Source organism: Crassostrea angulata, chromosome 3 (genome assembly GCF_025612915.1).
Source record: "Crassostrea angulata isolate pt1a10 chromosome 3, ASM2561291v2, whole genome shotgun sequence".
Classification (NCBI taxonomy): Eukaryota; Metazoa; Mollusca; class Bivalvia; order Ostreida; family Ostreidae; genus Magallana; species Magallana angulata.
In genome coordinates, this window is record NC_069113.1 from 25,828,752 (window position 1) to 25,846,690 (window position 17,939).

The 17,939-nt window shown below is 33.7% G+C and overlaps 2 protein-coding genes across 2 annotated transcripts; one reads left to right on the plus strand and one right to left on the minus strand.

Annotated features, from left to right (window-relative positions):
- Positions 1-396: 396 nt before the first annotated feature.
- On the plus strand, positions 397-6,568 carry LOC128177389 (uncharacterized). The gene is made up of 5 exons (XM_052844080.1): positions 397-1,192; positions 3,481-3,651; positions 3,974-4,234; positions 4,704-4,963; positions 5,658-6,568. Exons 1-5 carry the CDS (start codon positions 888-890, stop codon positions 6,302-6,304), a joined length of 1,644 nt encoding a protein of 547 aa, XP_052700040.1. The 5' UTR covers positions 397-887; the 3' UTR covers positions 6,305-6,568.
- A 1,416-nt stretch (positions 6,569-7,984) lies between these two features.
- On the minus strand, positions 7,985-10,610 carry LOC128177387 (toll-like receptor 3). Its single transcript, XM_052844079.1, has one exon. The coding sequence runs from the start codon at positions 10,560-10,562 to the stop codon at positions 8,475-8,477; it is 2,088 nt and encodes a 695-aa protein (XP_052700039.1). The 5' UTR covers positions 10,563-10,610; the 3' UTR covers positions 7,985-8,474.
- Between the last annotated feature and the right edge of the window lie 7,329 nt (positions 10,611-17,939).

Consider the following 17,939-nt stretch of genomic DNA (forward strand, 5'->3'; position numbering starts at 1 on the left):
TGCCGGGCCGTTCACATGCTTGAAAGAACAACAACAAAATACCAGTATAAGAGAGAGAGAGAGAGAGAGAGAGAGAGAGAGAGAGAGAGAGAGAGAGAGAGTAACTGTGTACCAATTGAAAAACTAATACTACCCTAATTATTTATCATCCTTCAAGATGTATAATAAATCAAGGAGTAGTTTTAGCGAATGCGGTAAACAATACAAACTTACTAAGACTTTCCGAATTTTATTAGCATCACGAGAGTGAGAGAGAGAGAGAGAGAGAGAGAGGCGTTTATAAGTCACTGTAATCTGCACGTCTGCACATTCAAAGAACATCTGTACAAACTATGACGACTGTCTGAAAGTCTTCATCGGTCACTCACCATGCCAGCAGTTACACAGACCCTGGAGGACCCCCACAGCTTGTTTATACAACGACTCCCAAATGATGCGCTAACAATAGAGGGTAATTTACCTCGGCGATGGGAAATTTACACGGGTTATCAAATAAACCATCCAAAATGCTGATGATATTTTGATTTCCTTCTGTATATCGTTTTCGGGTCGAGATACCGCGAGATGAGGTGATCATGTGAACATATGAATACTACAGACATAAAAAAAAAACCTCATCGTGACGCTGCATACGTCCTTACCGTGACTCCAGAACATACCTATTTACAAGATGAAGGAATGCGCTGATTTTTTGGTAGACAAATAACGATCTTATTGGGTCGGAAGAAGGTAACGAATCTTGCGATATATCTCTCATACTTGGAATCACTGACTGCAGTCGTTGCCTATCAGACGGTACAAAGGTCGGAGGGAGAGGTGAACCGAGATAAAGAACTTAAAAAAAAAATGCATGTGCGTTCTCTATTCTAAGGACATTCAGCACCAAGATGTTCGGGTACTCGTTCCTGGTTTTAATTGTTCTCTGCACAACCAATGCACGTGCGCGCGCTGACAGTAATGCGCTTTCGAACGAAATTACTGAAATAATTGAAAACACTATGAAATGTCGGAACAACCCCGCTCTTGCCATTTCTGTTGTCAAAGATGGGAGTGTTGTGTATTCTCGCGGATTTGGTTCCAGGGATTTGGATCATCAAGTAAACGTGACCAGCTCTACAGTGTTTGGGGTGGCTTCTTTGTCCAAAGCATTTGCCGCCACCTTGATACTAAAGTTACTGAAGGAAAATCGCAAGTACGATTTTTTTTAGTACGATTTTTAAAATATATCAGAAATGTACATACGCGTGCATAAAATTGATTAGTTTACACGTTTATTAATTATAGAAACTTAAAACATTTTTATGAATTATTAACTGAATTGTAGCAAAGGGAACTAAAGAATGAACAGTTTCTAACGTGTATCAAATTTTATTAATCTTGCAGTACTCTTTCTGTAGTGTTTATTATATATTGTATATATTGCTTGCAGGTCCATTCTGATAGGACTACATATTTTTATTATCAAGTAACCTCATTATATCACGTGTTTGTTGACAGTAGAAGACAATTTGTTATTTCCCAACCCACGGCCAACCACCAACCCCAAACACGTGAATGCATATGAACGCGCACAATACTGCAACTAATGAATGGGGGTGATAAAAATCAGCGAAATTGAAGACAATTTTGTAAAGTAATGGATACGGGTCATTTCAGGCCGAATATAATTAGCGATTGAAATACTTGGATGTTTCATCGGGCACGTTATGTACAAGGCTAGAAAACGTTTATCAGCATCGTGTGCGACAATCAATACTTAAGCGTTGATTTAACCTTGACGAAGATTGATGAGTTTGGATGGAAATCCGAATATTAATATTATTCCAAAGATTGTGCAGTTTCCTTCGATATGAAAAGACACATTAGTCATAAATGTAATATATTATTTTTATCATGTTCACTGGCAAGTTAATATATTTATAAATATAAAAAAATTATATAAATAAATAAATTAATGAATAAATATAAATAGTTCGATATCAATAGTGATCTCTGTTAAATGCAGTATACATATTTCAATTTATATTCTTACCACACGAGGTTTTTTTTTAAAGGAATTACAATTCATTGAATTTTATCTGTTAAAACTTCTTTGTTTTTCAGCTTCGAAATTCCAACATATTGATTCATGCATAAATTGACTGTAAAGTAGCCTTTTGGTAGATCTATATCTACACAGTTTTTGATAAGCGGTGCACTAGATCAATCGTCCTCTACATATACTGACCAAAGTCGACCCCTTGGTTTGTTATGCTATAGCTTCTTGCTATCTTATCTTTTTTTTTTCACCTAATGAACTTTGCAGAATAAATATCCAAAAGTAAAGATTGTCAGAAAATTATCTGTAAGACATACATTCTTTGAACCCATAGCTTTAGCCTCCAAAGGCGATAACATGAGAGATAGTGGGGGGGGGGGGGTACTACATGTGAAAATCTCCATAGATTTAGCAAAATACAGCGTGAATTATAAAATTTTCGTAATATCAATTTCTAAGGGATCGATTTAAAAAATAATGAAATTAATTTAAGAGTTGATTTCTTTGATAAAACTACAAATTGAAGTACTCGGCGTAAAAGTAAACGTTGTATTGCGAAACATAGTAAGAGAGTCTATTAAATGTATTTGAGACGTAAAATTTTAACGGAAATCAACGTTAAAATGGATAACACCAAGATAAAATATTTGAACAGCGCAAAACATATTTGGATCCCTTCAATTTTCTGTGACTATTTTCGGAGGAAAGCACACTTTTTCAATCACCTTAACCTATTTCCTATCTAGCCCACGATTAAACTATGCAACGCTAAATTACCTCTTGATGCTCTTTCGACGACCGCCAAAATAACCGCATGGGGTTTCAACGTGAATGCTATCCCACTCCTATTTTACAAGTACCCCTTCGTCATCTAAAATACATATCTCTCTAGTACCGGCATTGCTCGCAAGAAAATAATTTGCTCGAATGTTTTAAAATTTACCATTGTTATTTAGTGTGTGTGTGTGTGTGTGTGTGTGTGTGTGTGTGTGTGTGTGTGTGTGTATATATATATATATATATATATATATATATATATATATATATATATATATATATATATATATATATATATATATATATCAACTTCATAATGTCAAAAATTAACAAGGTATATTTAAAACAGCTGAAAAACACTCTCTGGTTAAAAACGCTTTTACTACGGTTATGTCATGGATACAAAGTGGCCCTTTATTTCTTTTAAAAGATCATCACGGATGTTTTATAGTTGTGTACATGGAACATGTATACGTTTACCATGTTTATTCGAAGAGATATCAAATCGTTATCGTTACCCGAAATTAAAACTTTGAGATACTCAAAAGCGTTATTGTTTTCAGACGATGCAGAACTTGCACGTATTGCGAACTGTATGGACTTTTGCATGAAAAAAACTCTTCCTTCGAAATATATATGTACAGGAAATTTTCTGAATATTATAGGTACAATGTGGACACACCACTTCGTGTCGTGTTTAACGATGATAACTTGTTCAAAGACGATCTTCTTTCCCGGCATGCCACTATCCGGGATTTGCTATCTCACCGCATGGGGATCCCTGGTAACAACGCCATTCGATTGGATACCAATTTAACCCGGGAAAATTTAATTCAGTAAGATTTGTAGATGATGTAACTGATACTGAATTCTCAGTCAAGCCATCAATGTATGTTAAAAGCACAAGTTAAAAGAAATAAATAGACATATTTATATTTACTGCATATAGTACTAGTTTTGGAGGAAAAACACAAGAGTTTTTATTTTGTGATCTCGAACACATTTTATTTCTAAAAATTCCTTTAAATGAAAAGTTGCTCTACACATGTTCATGAAATAAATTGTCATATATATCATAAACGGTAACAGAATATTATTGTTGTTTACGTATATGATTTTAAAATATATGAATCATTGACGGTATTATGAATATTTCAGGAGGTTAAAATATCTGGAGAACACAGGCAGGTTTAGAGACAGTTTTTACTACAGTAATCTTATGTACGGACTATTGACCCGGATAGCCGAGATGATTGGCGGGAAACAATGGGAAGTGTTGGTCAAAGAGCACATCTTTGACCCGCTAGAAATGACGTCATCAAACTTTGCAACAACTGCAGATCCTGAAAAACTTGAACTAGCCATAGGCTATAATGATGACTATGGTGACCTAAAAAAAGTGCCCTGGCAGTTATCCAAGTATGATCTACCTGTAATATTGTAAATCTGTGCATTAAGAGATGGAATTTAATCTGATATACATGTATTGCTTAGTTTAAATGACTATATGTAACGCGATAGATATTTGCATGTTTGATTATTCAGGCCTCAAAATTATGGTAATCGGACCATTCTGAATTTGAACTCTAAATTATTTTGACTAATGATTAAATAATACATATTAGGTACAATGTATTAGTTGCACAAATGAGATACCGTCCTTTTCATTGGGCCATGCAATAGAAAGATATACTTGTATAAACGTATAATTTGGTTAAGTTGATGACAAGATCTTAATTTCGAATTTCATCTTTTTTCCTATTGTGCGAAAATTCTCATGGTGATACATTTTATTCATGCATGATACATCGTATGTTTTATTGACAATTCATATAAGAACTTTAAAACTGCATCAATAGAAGTCTATAATATAATAGCACTTTTGCAGATTCTGGGGACATTTGTGTGGGTCGGGTTGTGTTCTGAGTACAGCAGATGATATGGCAAAATGGATGCTGTTTCATCTGAATGGTGGCAAAACTAAAAACGGAAGACAACTCCTACCGAAAAGTGCACTGTCTGTGTCGCATTCCCCGCAGCTAAGAGTATCTGGCAGCACAATATCAAAATATTACACTCGACCAATGACCCCAGTTACCTTAAGTGAAGACTCTTATGGAATGGGTTGGAAAATGGGATACTACAGAGGTAGGATGTAGTGATATATCACAGAATTGCGTTAAAAAAGTGTGTAACAGTGCTTAAGGGTTGAGTTTTTTAAATCTCATACGTGTGTTGTATCGGCAAGCCTTGCGAATTTATCTATATGATTTCAATACGTTGATGAAAGCAAAATATAAAATCACACAATATACTAGTATATAGTCGATTAATACACGTGCACGTGGTTAATTAAAGGATCTTACTGCTCGATTTAGACCGAAAGCATTAGAAAAGTAATGTTAGATATAATGTAATGTTGGATACATGTACCAGCTGTTAATTAGAATCAATCTTAACAACTGGCACCAAAAGGACGAAAAAGCAGTACCATGCTGAATGTTCTGTCATGCTGAATATTAACAAGAACCAACTTTTTATTATTGCTTTGAATGCTTTCAGTACAACTCGTAGCGTTCAGAAAGCCCGACCATCACAGTTGATACAATTTTGAACACACCTTCAGATTAAAACCCGGAAGCACATTTTATTAGTACCTGAAGGAAAAGGGGTTTAATTAATTCACTGTTGATTGATGTTTTAATAATCCTGGTACCGGCTAATGCTATCTGAACATGTTTTGAAAAAAATTACAATTGTATTCGGAACTGAAAAGATTTTTAAAAATATAATTCTTACAAGTAGAATTTCAATTTTTTTATTATAATTTTTTTTTGCATAGGATACAAAATTCTCTCTCATACCGGAAGTACATACGGATACAAGGCCAAACTCACGCTGTTTCCGGACAAAGATTTTGGTGTCTTCATTGCAATGACCGGAGATGATCCAAGTTACCTATACCGGTCAAATATCCACAGCCTTGTCTCAGACTTGTACTTGGGCGAGAAACCCTGGCTGAATGCTACGATAATATGCTCATATCCAGAACCGTTCCGCACCAAATCAATTTCATCCAGACCCCAAATTGACACAACTCGAACCCCTGCTCGGAACAGCAGTGACTATTTAGGCGTGTACAAGAACACGCCTTATGGTTATGTAACGGTCACGAAGGACAACAATCAACTCAAGTTAAACTACGGGTTAGGTCAATTTGACCTGTATGCTAAAACAACCAAGGACGAATTCTATATTCATTCTGTCGGTCTGTCTTTTGGAATGTATAATTATAAAAATCTAAAGTTCATCCAATCATCAGATGGAACTATATCTGCCGTTGAGATCTCGGCTTTCGAGTATAGAAGTCCTCCGGTTTTTACAAGAATTTCTGACTCACCGGTCAATAGTGCATTTTCGCTCAATATATGTTTCGCATCTTTATTCCATCATGTTTTGATAGTTTTTATCTCTATTATTGTATTTTGACGCTTTTAAAAGCGCGTTCTTCTGTAGTTATTTTATCAGAGAACTTTTGAGAGAGAAAAAATGAAATTAACTCGCGTATCCTTTAGTTTTGCATTGTTCAAATCATCGGTTCGGATTATTATCTGGAGTCGACATACCTGTAGATGGGAGAGGGTTTGGGACGATGACTTTTAAAGCGTTACATTCATATTTAGCCTACATGACTGTCTCTTCTGTGAAGAGTGGTATAGCAGGTTCTTTTAAAATAAAATACATGTATTCGAAGTCGTTTTTTTGGTTCTCTTTTAATCTCTATTAATAAAAGTATAACTGGTTTATATATATTTACATATTCCGAGTATGATAACTTTGATTTCCTTTATTTCTAACGAAAACATTATATAAATAGTGCCTGTTTGGGAGGGTAACAGTTGAAATTGACACCCCTAGAAAACCATCGACAATGGTTTTCGAGGGGTGTCGATTTCAACTGTTATCCTCCCAAACAGGCACTATTTATTTTGTTATACTGATTGTCTTAATTTTTACGAAAATTTTACTGCTTTTATAATAGGAATAACGTGAATTCTACAGCGAACCGTACGCGCATAATTTTCGCGCATGTAACAATTTTTAATGTTACCCGTTGCTAAGTGTGTTGCTAGCACTGAGGGTAATAGAACGGATTATGAACTGCGTCTTAACCAATCAGATTTCAGTATTTAACATGAAAGTATAACAATATTATCTTATAGCTCTATAAAAACAAACAGGACTGAAATCTACACGCCTCGTTTATCGATTGATCGAAACTTACAGTGACTCAAGACAAATAACGGACTGTATGAAATAATCATGATAATGTCGGACTCAAATTCCAAAAGAAGACGATTTGGCTGTTTCATATAGCTAATGTACTGATGTATATTAACAGTAATGTAGTGAATTTTACTTATTTTTTACAATCAATTTATTAATTTGTTAAAAAAAGATGTAAATATAAACAATAAAATGCTTTCTTTGATGACTCATACGGCTTCTGACGGTAGCGTTCATTTCAGGAAAAAATGACATAACCCGCTATCACTTAAAGGGACTTGGACATGATTTTTTTTTTCAAAATTTATTTTTTCATTTTAATGTCTAAAATGGTCAATATGGATGTTTTAATTGCTTAGTCAAATTTTGAAAGTCAAAATATCGAGTTACAAGCAAGTTACAGAGGTTAGAATTCTTTGTTCTGTAAACAAAGCTCTTGACCTGTTAATGTTTACATGTGTATTGTATTGGTATAAGTTTCAATCTAATGTTGTTTTTTGTTGTAGATAAAATTATTTATGAACATATTGAATCAGTTTATCTTGTTTTCCTCAAGTTATTTTGTCAATTTTTACATTATTTTTAAAGAAATATGACTCGAGCTTTGTTTACAAAATAGCAACTTCTTTCTCTGTATCTCACTTGTAACTTGATTTCTAAAATTGATTTTTTGTAAATCGTCTAAAAAACACAAATTAATCATTTTAAACATAAGAATTAAAAATATATTTTTTTCATCTCAAATCGTGTCTAGGCCCCTTTAATTACTAAAAAATTGTTACATGTAATACTTTTTGATCTAGTAAGTAAATATATACATTCATTGCTAACGGATTTTTTTTCTCGAATAAAAACAACATACATTCTTCTACAGTAAATACATGCAAGAAGGATAATTTATTATTAAAAAGAATGATTTGTAGGTATAAAATATGTACACCATTGTAACAGAAACATATCACTTCTTATACATGTTACATCAACTCATTAGCAACCACTGAAAAAACATTTACCCCCCCCCCTCGCTCTCTCTCTCTCTCTCTCTCTCTCTCTCTCTCTCTCTGGTTTGAGAACATCTCATCCGCCTTTTTTATTTACAGTCTAGCACTGATTTCCATCGTTTGCTTGAATACACATCCTTTGTGCTTTTTGTTGCTGCAATCTCTAATTGAACCAGTTGGTTATTGTCCAAGACATATTGAGCAAGTGGGTATACATAATATGTATTATACATGCGTGTTGTAAATCACTGCGATCGCCTTGCATATATTGTTTTGACGTCCGGACATTCGGACAGGCATGCGTTTTCTCCGACAATCGTCGCTTTGCAGGAAAGTTGAGGTTTCAAAATCCTTTAAAACGTAGGAGAGTTTTAAGGCACCCCCTTGAAAGGCAGTTCGTATCTCATCTTAGACCAGAAGAACTTGTCGTCTGGACAGAGCACGCGTTTACCCTCCATTCGAGACTTCCATGGGTCCAATTTTATTTTTTCTCGCACGCTCTCGTTCCATAACAAATATATGACACGTCCATGCAGATTGTCGCTCGCTCGATGTTCTATTTCTGCTTGATCTGCCTCAAAGATATTCTTTTCATCATTGAAAAAATCATTAGTTAGTATAAACACTATTCGTCTGCATTGTTTCATATGGGTGACTAATTCATCGTACATATCTGTACCAGCATTGAGATCTCGCTCGAAATAAAAGACTTTGAACTTTCTTTTTTGATTTTCTTCCAGTTTGCGAAGGAACTTTGATTTCACCCATTGTCTAGCCTGTAAGTCGTGTTCGTAATGAGATACATAGATGTCGTATTGACGTGGTTCTTCCAAATCCACGCGATACTTGTCGGCAGGGTGCACTCCGAAGAGTCGAAACATCAGAACCTTTGTCTCGTACGGACACCGTCTGGCCGTGACGACTGCCCCGATGATTATTGCGATGAGGATGCCAACGACGACACTGATTATAATGATGAGGTTCTCAAAGCTGCATTTGAGCAAAGAATCGGTGATGTCGCGTATAAAATAACGCTCGCTGCCGTCATCGTATTCACACTGGGCATTGTAAGCAGGAGCGTTTGAATCCAGATTTAACCACTGGGCCATCCAAGTCATGTTGCAGTTACACTCAAAGCGATTGGAACCGATGCGAACCTTATCCGTCTTGAAATACTGGATTTCTTTCGGCACATATTTGAGATAATTATGTGAGAGATCTAGATATTGTCTGTCAGACATGGACGTGAGAGCTTTTGGATCAATATGTACTAGTTTGTTGAAGGAGAGAGTTAGATTTACGAGTTGTGGAAGGTAATCCCTTTGTTCTAGTAACACGATGTAGTGTCCATCCAGATGTAAGGATATCTTGCCGTTCTTGGACGTTGGAAGAGTTAAAGGGAGTGTGTTCATTGGTTGTTGGTTAGAACCGTACATGAAACTACAGTTCACGTGAAGATATCCATAATAAGGCCGCTCCTGACAGATACAGCCGTCGGGACAGTTTTCGGTGACGTTACACACAAACTGCTCAAGGGGAATATCATGAAGGAAATCTTCTTGAGACAAGGAATCAGGAGAGTTACACCGGTATCGGAACTCTTCCACTCTATAGAAATAAAACAGCGAATCGCGCAAATAAGATGCAAACGGATATACATTACAGTCACAGAAAAAAGGGTTTTCAGAAGCATTGATTTTAAAAGACAAGTATTCTACGAATGTATTTCCTTGGAAACCCGGATTGTATATATGTACAACATCATCAATATGAATGTTTGTTATGTTGTTAAAACTTAACTTGACGTCGTACTCAAAGGGCGAAACCAGATCGTATGTCCAGTTAGGCGAGTTCCGGAATTCCGATATATGATTGTATTCGAGGTCAAACACCAAATCCTCGCCGTCCGTTGGGTCCGTTTCCGGTATAAATGGCCATGGTTCTCCGTATGTTAGAGCATTATGGGAAACGTTTACAGTTTGTAAAACTCGGAGGTTCCTTGAGAAAGCGTCTGGTCCGATAAAGGAAATGTTGTTAAACTGGAGCTCAATTACCTTTACGTTGTCCAGATATTCAAAAGTTCCGTCCTCAATACGTTCGAGACGATTATTTGCGATGTTGAAAGACTCCAACCCTCTTTTGTATTCCAGTAAAAATGGTGACAGCACGGAAATATAATTCCCTGATAACGATAAAGATTTCAGGTTATAGAAATCTTCTAATGCATTGTGGGAAACCTCTTCTATTCCTAAGTCATCCATTAAGAGATGGTGAACACTTTTGTCGCAATTGCTCAACGTGTCGTTTGAAACAATCTTCATCCTTGTAAGAAATTTCAGAGTTGTTTCATTGTTTCCTGTCCACTGTGGGACGGGACACATGTCACATAAACCAAATAGAAACATCAACATTAAGAATACAGATAGGCTAGAAAGCATCGATATTCCTATCCGCATCATGGTGAAGTGTCAAACGTGGAACACCTAATTGAAAGGGAATATGTATTTTCATGTTTTTAAATACCCAGCGCTGGGTTTTTTTTGTCAGACTTGGGGGAATTCCCAAAAGTTCCAACATTGATCTTAATTGGTTACTGTTAGCACTAATACTCTTTTTGAATTTAAAGTTCATGTCTACACATTTAAAAGACTTTACAAATAACACGAAAACAGTTCTTGGTGTCGAATTATACGATTTTAAATAAAATGGGACCAATTTACATAAATTAATTTATGTCAGGTATGTAGTGAATAGACAATATTCCTTCTTAACGTATATGTTTCGCAATATAAATGGGAATGCTGACTCTTGGGTAAGAGAAACCTCTGAAATCCACAACTTGCCCCAACCCGATATTTTGAATACAATATAAGTACATGTAGCTACCCGCTATAGCCCCCTGTTAACCATGTCTTTCACTAAGAAAGGATAGTGATCTATAACATCATTCTTCCTTATGAATTCGAATATACCTTTATGTGCGCTTAATAAGTTATGCATTAAGTTTTAGATAAATATGCCTAAACTTACTGGTGTTAAATGAACTAAATAACGGTTATTTTATCCCCCCAATCCTCATTTTTTCTCTCAAGTTTTACACTGGGAGACACGGCGTATGGATAGTGTCGTGTGTAAATACATGTAGACGTTATCACTCGAAATATACCACGCGTAGTGGTGTAATCACTTCCTAATAAAAGTTGCAATTATAAAAATAAGGAACAATCAGAGCCTCATATTTACACTCAGTTATTTTTAAAAAAAGATTTTGATCTGTATATCAGCATACGATGGTTATAAATTGGTTTTCATAACTACATTGTAAGATGAAAAAATTTATGGATTGAGAGCACTCTGCTTTAAATATCCAACAAAAAACAAAAAAAATCTCTGAGATTCTTTTAAACATTTTACTTAGAACTCAATTTTTTTTGCTGCTTTGTGTTTGTAATTCAACTATTTACAGCTGAATGTGTTTTAGAAGTTTTTCCTTAAAGTTTCGTCACTCGTGAAATTTAAATAAGTTTGTAGTTGACAAACTAGATCATTCCGATTATAAATTTTAGAATTCCCAAATGTCTATTTTTAGATTGATTAAACCATTGGCTATTGATTGAGTCTTTGGTATACTATGAAAAGCTCTCCGAGTTAATCAGAGATATACATTGTATGATTAAATTTTAAATGAATTTTCATTGGCTCTTGTGAATTGGCCTGTTGATTTATCCGTTTAGTATACATCTTCACAATTCTTTAATAAAACAATACATTCTAAAATTTCTCGACTCGTATAAATGAATATTAACATATTACCAAGGCTTATAGACACGTGCACAAAACGTGACATCAATCTTCATCAGAGGTATCAAATTATTCACATCTTTCAAAGATTGTCTTTTATATTACGTGTCAATGTGAAATTGGTCTCATTACTTGAACTTTAAATTTCAAATTCTGCCGACAAGTCCCATTCTCCTATATCTCAGGTCTCCTTTGTTGTTCAAACAACCTTAGTCAATATACATTTATTGCATGATGATGAGAGCGATCTATTCCCTAAAGGAAAGTGATATTTCCCGAAGGCATTGTTCTGGCGGAACAAATCTTCATATATCCCAAACAATTATTAAATTAACTAACTAATTAATTCAAATAAATTGTTCATAACACCAAACGACATAACGTTAATACAACATAATTCGCGTTCAACTATAATAATTTAACTCTAAACACGCCAAAACGTCGTGCATGGTTAACTTTCTATGTTATTTTCCCCTTTTTCGTTCAAAAATGTATTTGAATTTGTTTTCTGATAAACTGATGAAAAATTTAGATTTAAGTGTGTGCATTAACGTTGTATGCCCAATCCTCGCTTTTTTATTCCAATAAAATGAAGAAAAAACTCCCGAAATTTTCAAAGGGTTGGAATAAGATATTTATTCCCCGGAAGACACATGACGTTTTGCTCACTCTGTCACGGGACTGTCTAGACCAATCAAATAGTGCGTTATAAAGAAATATTATAATGAGATATATATCTAATAATAAGTTTTGTTCCACAGAGAGTTTGATATCGTGTATTTAAAGTAATCAAAAACTTGCAAGACTTGGGAAAAAGACGGTTAGATCTTAATAAACAAGATGGAGTCACCGAAATTGATGACAACGAGAAATTATAAAGCATCTAGAAAATTTAAAACTTTCAGCATAACAAGAAAACTAACTTTTAATTTTTAATAACGAGTTAAGATTCAGTTTATCTTCTACAATTGATTTGGCAATCGTGAATTGAAGTTTATACGACTTCACAGACTCCAACCCTTACTTTAACGGAAACCCTGTCCTTTTTAAATAAATATTTCATGGTTATTTGTGTATATATGATACTTAGAGTAAAAAAAAAATGTTACCATTCTGCGTTTTACAATTAACTCCATATTCTCCAAGGAAAATCAAAAATTGTTTTTAAGTGTGCATCCAACTTATAGATTCTAAGAGATTGTTTTGTATCTATTGAGCAAATGAAATCGATCAAACTTAGTTTTCATTGAAAAACCAAAGTCGGTTTTTATTATTAGAACATGAAGTGGTTGCAGAGATAACTTTCACAGAAAAATTCTATCATTAGACACTTAAAGACCTTTTTTCATCGGTCAATCTGTAAGAAAAATTAAAATCAAAGTTTGTTTAATATGTAACCAATCTTTTCTGGAGAAGAATACGCTTTGTTTAAGGCAAAAGCATTTGTTTAAAACAATCTTCAATTTTAGGATTCAAGACGTCAGTCTTTACAAAACGCAACACATATACCTGTGATACTTTTCTTTCAGACAGTAATTATAAATGCAGACACATGGAACGGAAATACATTCAATTGGGGTTTCATTTAATATAAACACCAACTAAGTATGAACGCTTCTTTAAAACATAAATCATTTGCTTTGGTACATGTATTAAAAGTTTTTTTTTAAACAAAGTTTTGCTAACAATTTTTTATATCATTTTTTTAAAAATATTTATGAGGTAAGAGAAGCCTGACCGACCGTGGGATTCCGATGATGACTTTTCTTTTGCTTGTAAATACCCGCCGCTAGTTTCGGGGGGATTTCTTGTTTTAACATTGTTTATTTCAATTGTTTTTCCCTTAGAACTAATAATTATTCGAAGTCTAAGTTCTTGTTCAGTAATGATATTCACGTTGAAAAGACTATACAAATAACAAAAAACATTGCTTTTCTTCTTAATATGAACATATTTTTGTTTGTCAAAAACAACCATAGATGCGTTTGAAGCAAAAAGCAATTAACTAAAATTATGTCTTTCAAACTAAACAAAAATAACTTTCTTTAAGATAATAAGATTATATCTGAGGCTAGAAAAGCAACTGGCATGAAATTTGAACCATGAATTTCAGTAAGTGATTAGTTGATCGCCTGATAAAAACAATAAGTGCTGAATTACAATTGTTGAATTTTTTTGTCTAGAAACAATAATAATTTCTTGCCCTTGATTTTTATTAAGTTGGACCTTGGGAGGTCAGTGGTTTTCTGTAGGATTTTCAATGATTTGATCATTTGAAGACGGAAGATATTCACTGCCTGCAGTGTTCTTAATAATTTGATGTGCCAAAAAATTGCCAGTGTCAGCGGCAATGAGACTTGATCAGACATGACATACTGTAAATGTGAAACCACGTGGTCTCAGTGTTTTGGTAATTTAACCAACGGACAATTATGTAGCATCAATTATAATCCAAAGTTCTGAACGATCTCACATTCGTATAAACGCTGAACGATTGTTGTTTGATCTGGAAATAATTATGAAAATAAAGCATCCACTATTATAACTTATAAATATGCACTTAAAATTTTTGTAAGTAGTCACCCTGATAACAGAATAAGTTAAAAGTTATGAAATGAAATAATAAAAATTCACAATAATAGCACAGATAAAATTAAACAAGGATGATTGAAATCAGCAACCCCTTGATGAAACCTCGGTACAGGAAATTAGTGTTTTATAGCAGCACTTTTTGCAATTTAGATTAGTATATAGTGATAGTCTGAAGTGAGTGAAGAAAATCTGATAATTTTCGACCAGCAAAAAAACCCCCCCAAAAAAACCAAAAAAAAAAAAACCCCAGAGACGTTGGAATGTTGATGTGTGAATAGTTCGTACGGCAGGTTGTATCAAATTTTCGTATCGTCCTTGATATTGCTTTGAAACTTTGGCAGTACGTATAAAAAGTCATTTAAACATAATCTTTGAATGCCATCAACAACCAACAACAATTCGAAAGCCCTGGAGTAAATTCAACCAAACTGGAGGTGCTCATGATATCCATCAAAGTCCCAGGTCTCCATTCGGAGCAACAGGTCAAGACCCGACACCTCCTATATAACTGCTTAAGAGTTATTTGAAAATCTGCCACCCCAACGGCAAGACAAACGGACAAACGAATGTGTTTATTTCATATGATCAATATATTATAATGTTTGAACACTTGGAATTTTGGTTTAGTGATTATAACTCAGACAGACAAGCTGATAAAGCATAATTCATGAAAAGAACCCTGAATGGGCAATTGATTATTAACAAATTATTTTTAATACTTTTTTTTTAAATAGATTTTTAACAGTTTCATGGTTGTATTGTGCATTCAATTTGTTATTATAAAGATTCATATTTATTTTACTGAATAACACAACATATGGCAAAAATGAAGTAAATAAGTGAATATGTTTAAAACAAATAAAGGTACAATTTTTGTTAAGGAAAGGAGAGGACTAATTATAATAAACGATATTTCCATGTTCAAAGCACTCCGCTTACATTAAATCAGTGACTAGTATGCATCTAATCTCTTCAGTAATCTATCAAAGCAACCAATCTTAAATCGCCGAAAACAACGAAATATTACATGAATCACCAAACCTTAAAAAAAAAATATACAAAATTTTAAATACATATCATTGTCTCTTATTTTACCGATAATCTAATTAAGCTAATTATAGACAAAGTTGTTATTTCATGAGATGGATAGTAGACTCGTCAGTGGTTAGGATATATTTCTAAAGCTTTCAGCATGACGTAAATGTGCTCTCAATTTCAAAATTCATTTCAACGATCAGTTTTTACTCATGAAATAATATTCATTTTAAAAATGTCAACTCAGCGCTTAGATATCAAAGAATAACATTCTTCCTTTTACCGGTGACCTTTTTCCGTGGGTGAATTTCGACATTGAGAATTGTATAGGTATGAATAGTAGGTTCATCTTAATATAAATTTGCACTTCAATGTCCTAATTTAAGTTAAACGGGACAGAGACAACATTAAAATTTCGGAGACACATCAAAGACCTTTTGAGCGGATCTTGTTAACAAAATTAAATATCGTTGAACACTCGGTGTATTTTTTGCTTCTGGATTAAAGTGTAGATTTAATATAATCGATATTTTATTTGATTGTGTGGGGGTCTTTCGAAATATGAATCTTTATGAATAAAAGAACACTGTTCTCTCATTGGTCAACCAGGATAATACAGTATAAGATCATCTTCCATTAACACCGTCTCCTTATTGGTCAATCAGGAACATACATTATACGATCATAAATCGATCAGGAATATATATCTTATCTACCTTTCGTCGATGATCTACTAATTTAAGCCTATTCATATTTAATCTTCTTTTGGAGAAGAATATAAACTAGCAAGTAGTGCATGTGGACAAGGCTTGTTTTGGGGTAACAAATCATTTTAAATATCGAAATAGGTGGACATGTTTTAAACATACAATAAATTTACCCGTAAAAATATTGGCAGAACCATCGTTTCATGCTTGCGAAAATGACTTTTTAAGACTTCTAGAGGATGAAATACATTTGCAAAAAAGCAATTGTTTATAAAAAAAAAATTCATAATTATATTCGACCTATCATTTTAGCTATCAGTTTACTCATAAAACATATTCATTTTTAAAAAAATACCAACTCAGCGCATATATGATTTCAAAGAATAATAGTCTTCCTTGTATGGAAGACCTTTTTCCTTTGGGGGAATATCGAAATTTAGAATTGTATAGTTATGAAAAGCAGGATTGGTAAAGCATTCATCTCAACATTTTGCACTCCAGTGTCCTTATTTAAAGGGAACAAGAACAACATTCAAATTTCAGAGGCATTAAAAAGATCTTTTGAGCGGATCATGTCAACAAAATTAGAAATCGTTGAACACTCAATACTGTTTGTTTTGCTTCTGAATAAGAGTGCAATTTTAATACAATAGACGTTAAATTTGATGGTGTAAGGATTCTTTACAATACATTGAATATATGTTAATACATGTAAAAGAACACTATCCTCTTATTGGTCAACCAGTATTAGACATTATAAGATCATCTTTCATTAACACTGTCCTCTCATTGGCCAACCAGGATTAGACATCATACAATCATAAATTGGTCAGGACTATAGATCCTATCGATTTACTGAAATTAAGCCTGCTTATAATTAATCTTCTTTTGGAGAAGAATTTATACCAGCAATTATTGGGCATGAACAAGGCTTGTTTTGAGGTAATATAATTATCATTTTAAAGATCGAAATAAAAAAGACATATTTTAAACATACAAGAAACAAGAAATGTACAATCGTTTTGTGCTTGCAAAAATGACTCTATTAGACTTCTAGCATCTTCCCAAGTCAAGGGTTTCTGATAGGCTCTGCTCTACATGTATATAGGGCGGAGCGGATCAGAAACCGATGGACTTCTAGAGTATGAAATAAATTTTGAAAAAGTACAATTGCTTATTTTATAAAAATCAATTGTTTTACATGTATGTTTTTTTTATTTTCGAAGTTTTATTTTACTTATCCGTCTACTTTTTTATTGCAGATTTTATCAGCCTAGTTTAATGATAAAACTACATAAGTGATTGCACTTTAAAAACCAAGAATGTATGCTAAATTCTTGTCACCAAAGTCCTTACAATAATATAGGTCGTGTCATTCGTGGGGAAAATAATACACAAACAAAGTATATTTTTAATTATGAAAAAAACCTGTTCAATTTATTTTTTTGTATCGAAATGTCGTTTTTTATATTTATGTCTTGTGCAAATTAAAGAATGTATTGTAATGTATTTGTACACTCCTTGACATCTCATCGCTTAGATGCTATCAAAGAATAATAATCTAAGACTTCCTTTAACAGAAGACCTTTTTCCTTGGGGTGAATATCGAAAATTTGAATTTGTTTAGTACGGAATTAAAGGATTGGTAGAGAATTCATCACAACATAAATTTGCACCTCAGTGTCCTAATCTAAACAAAAC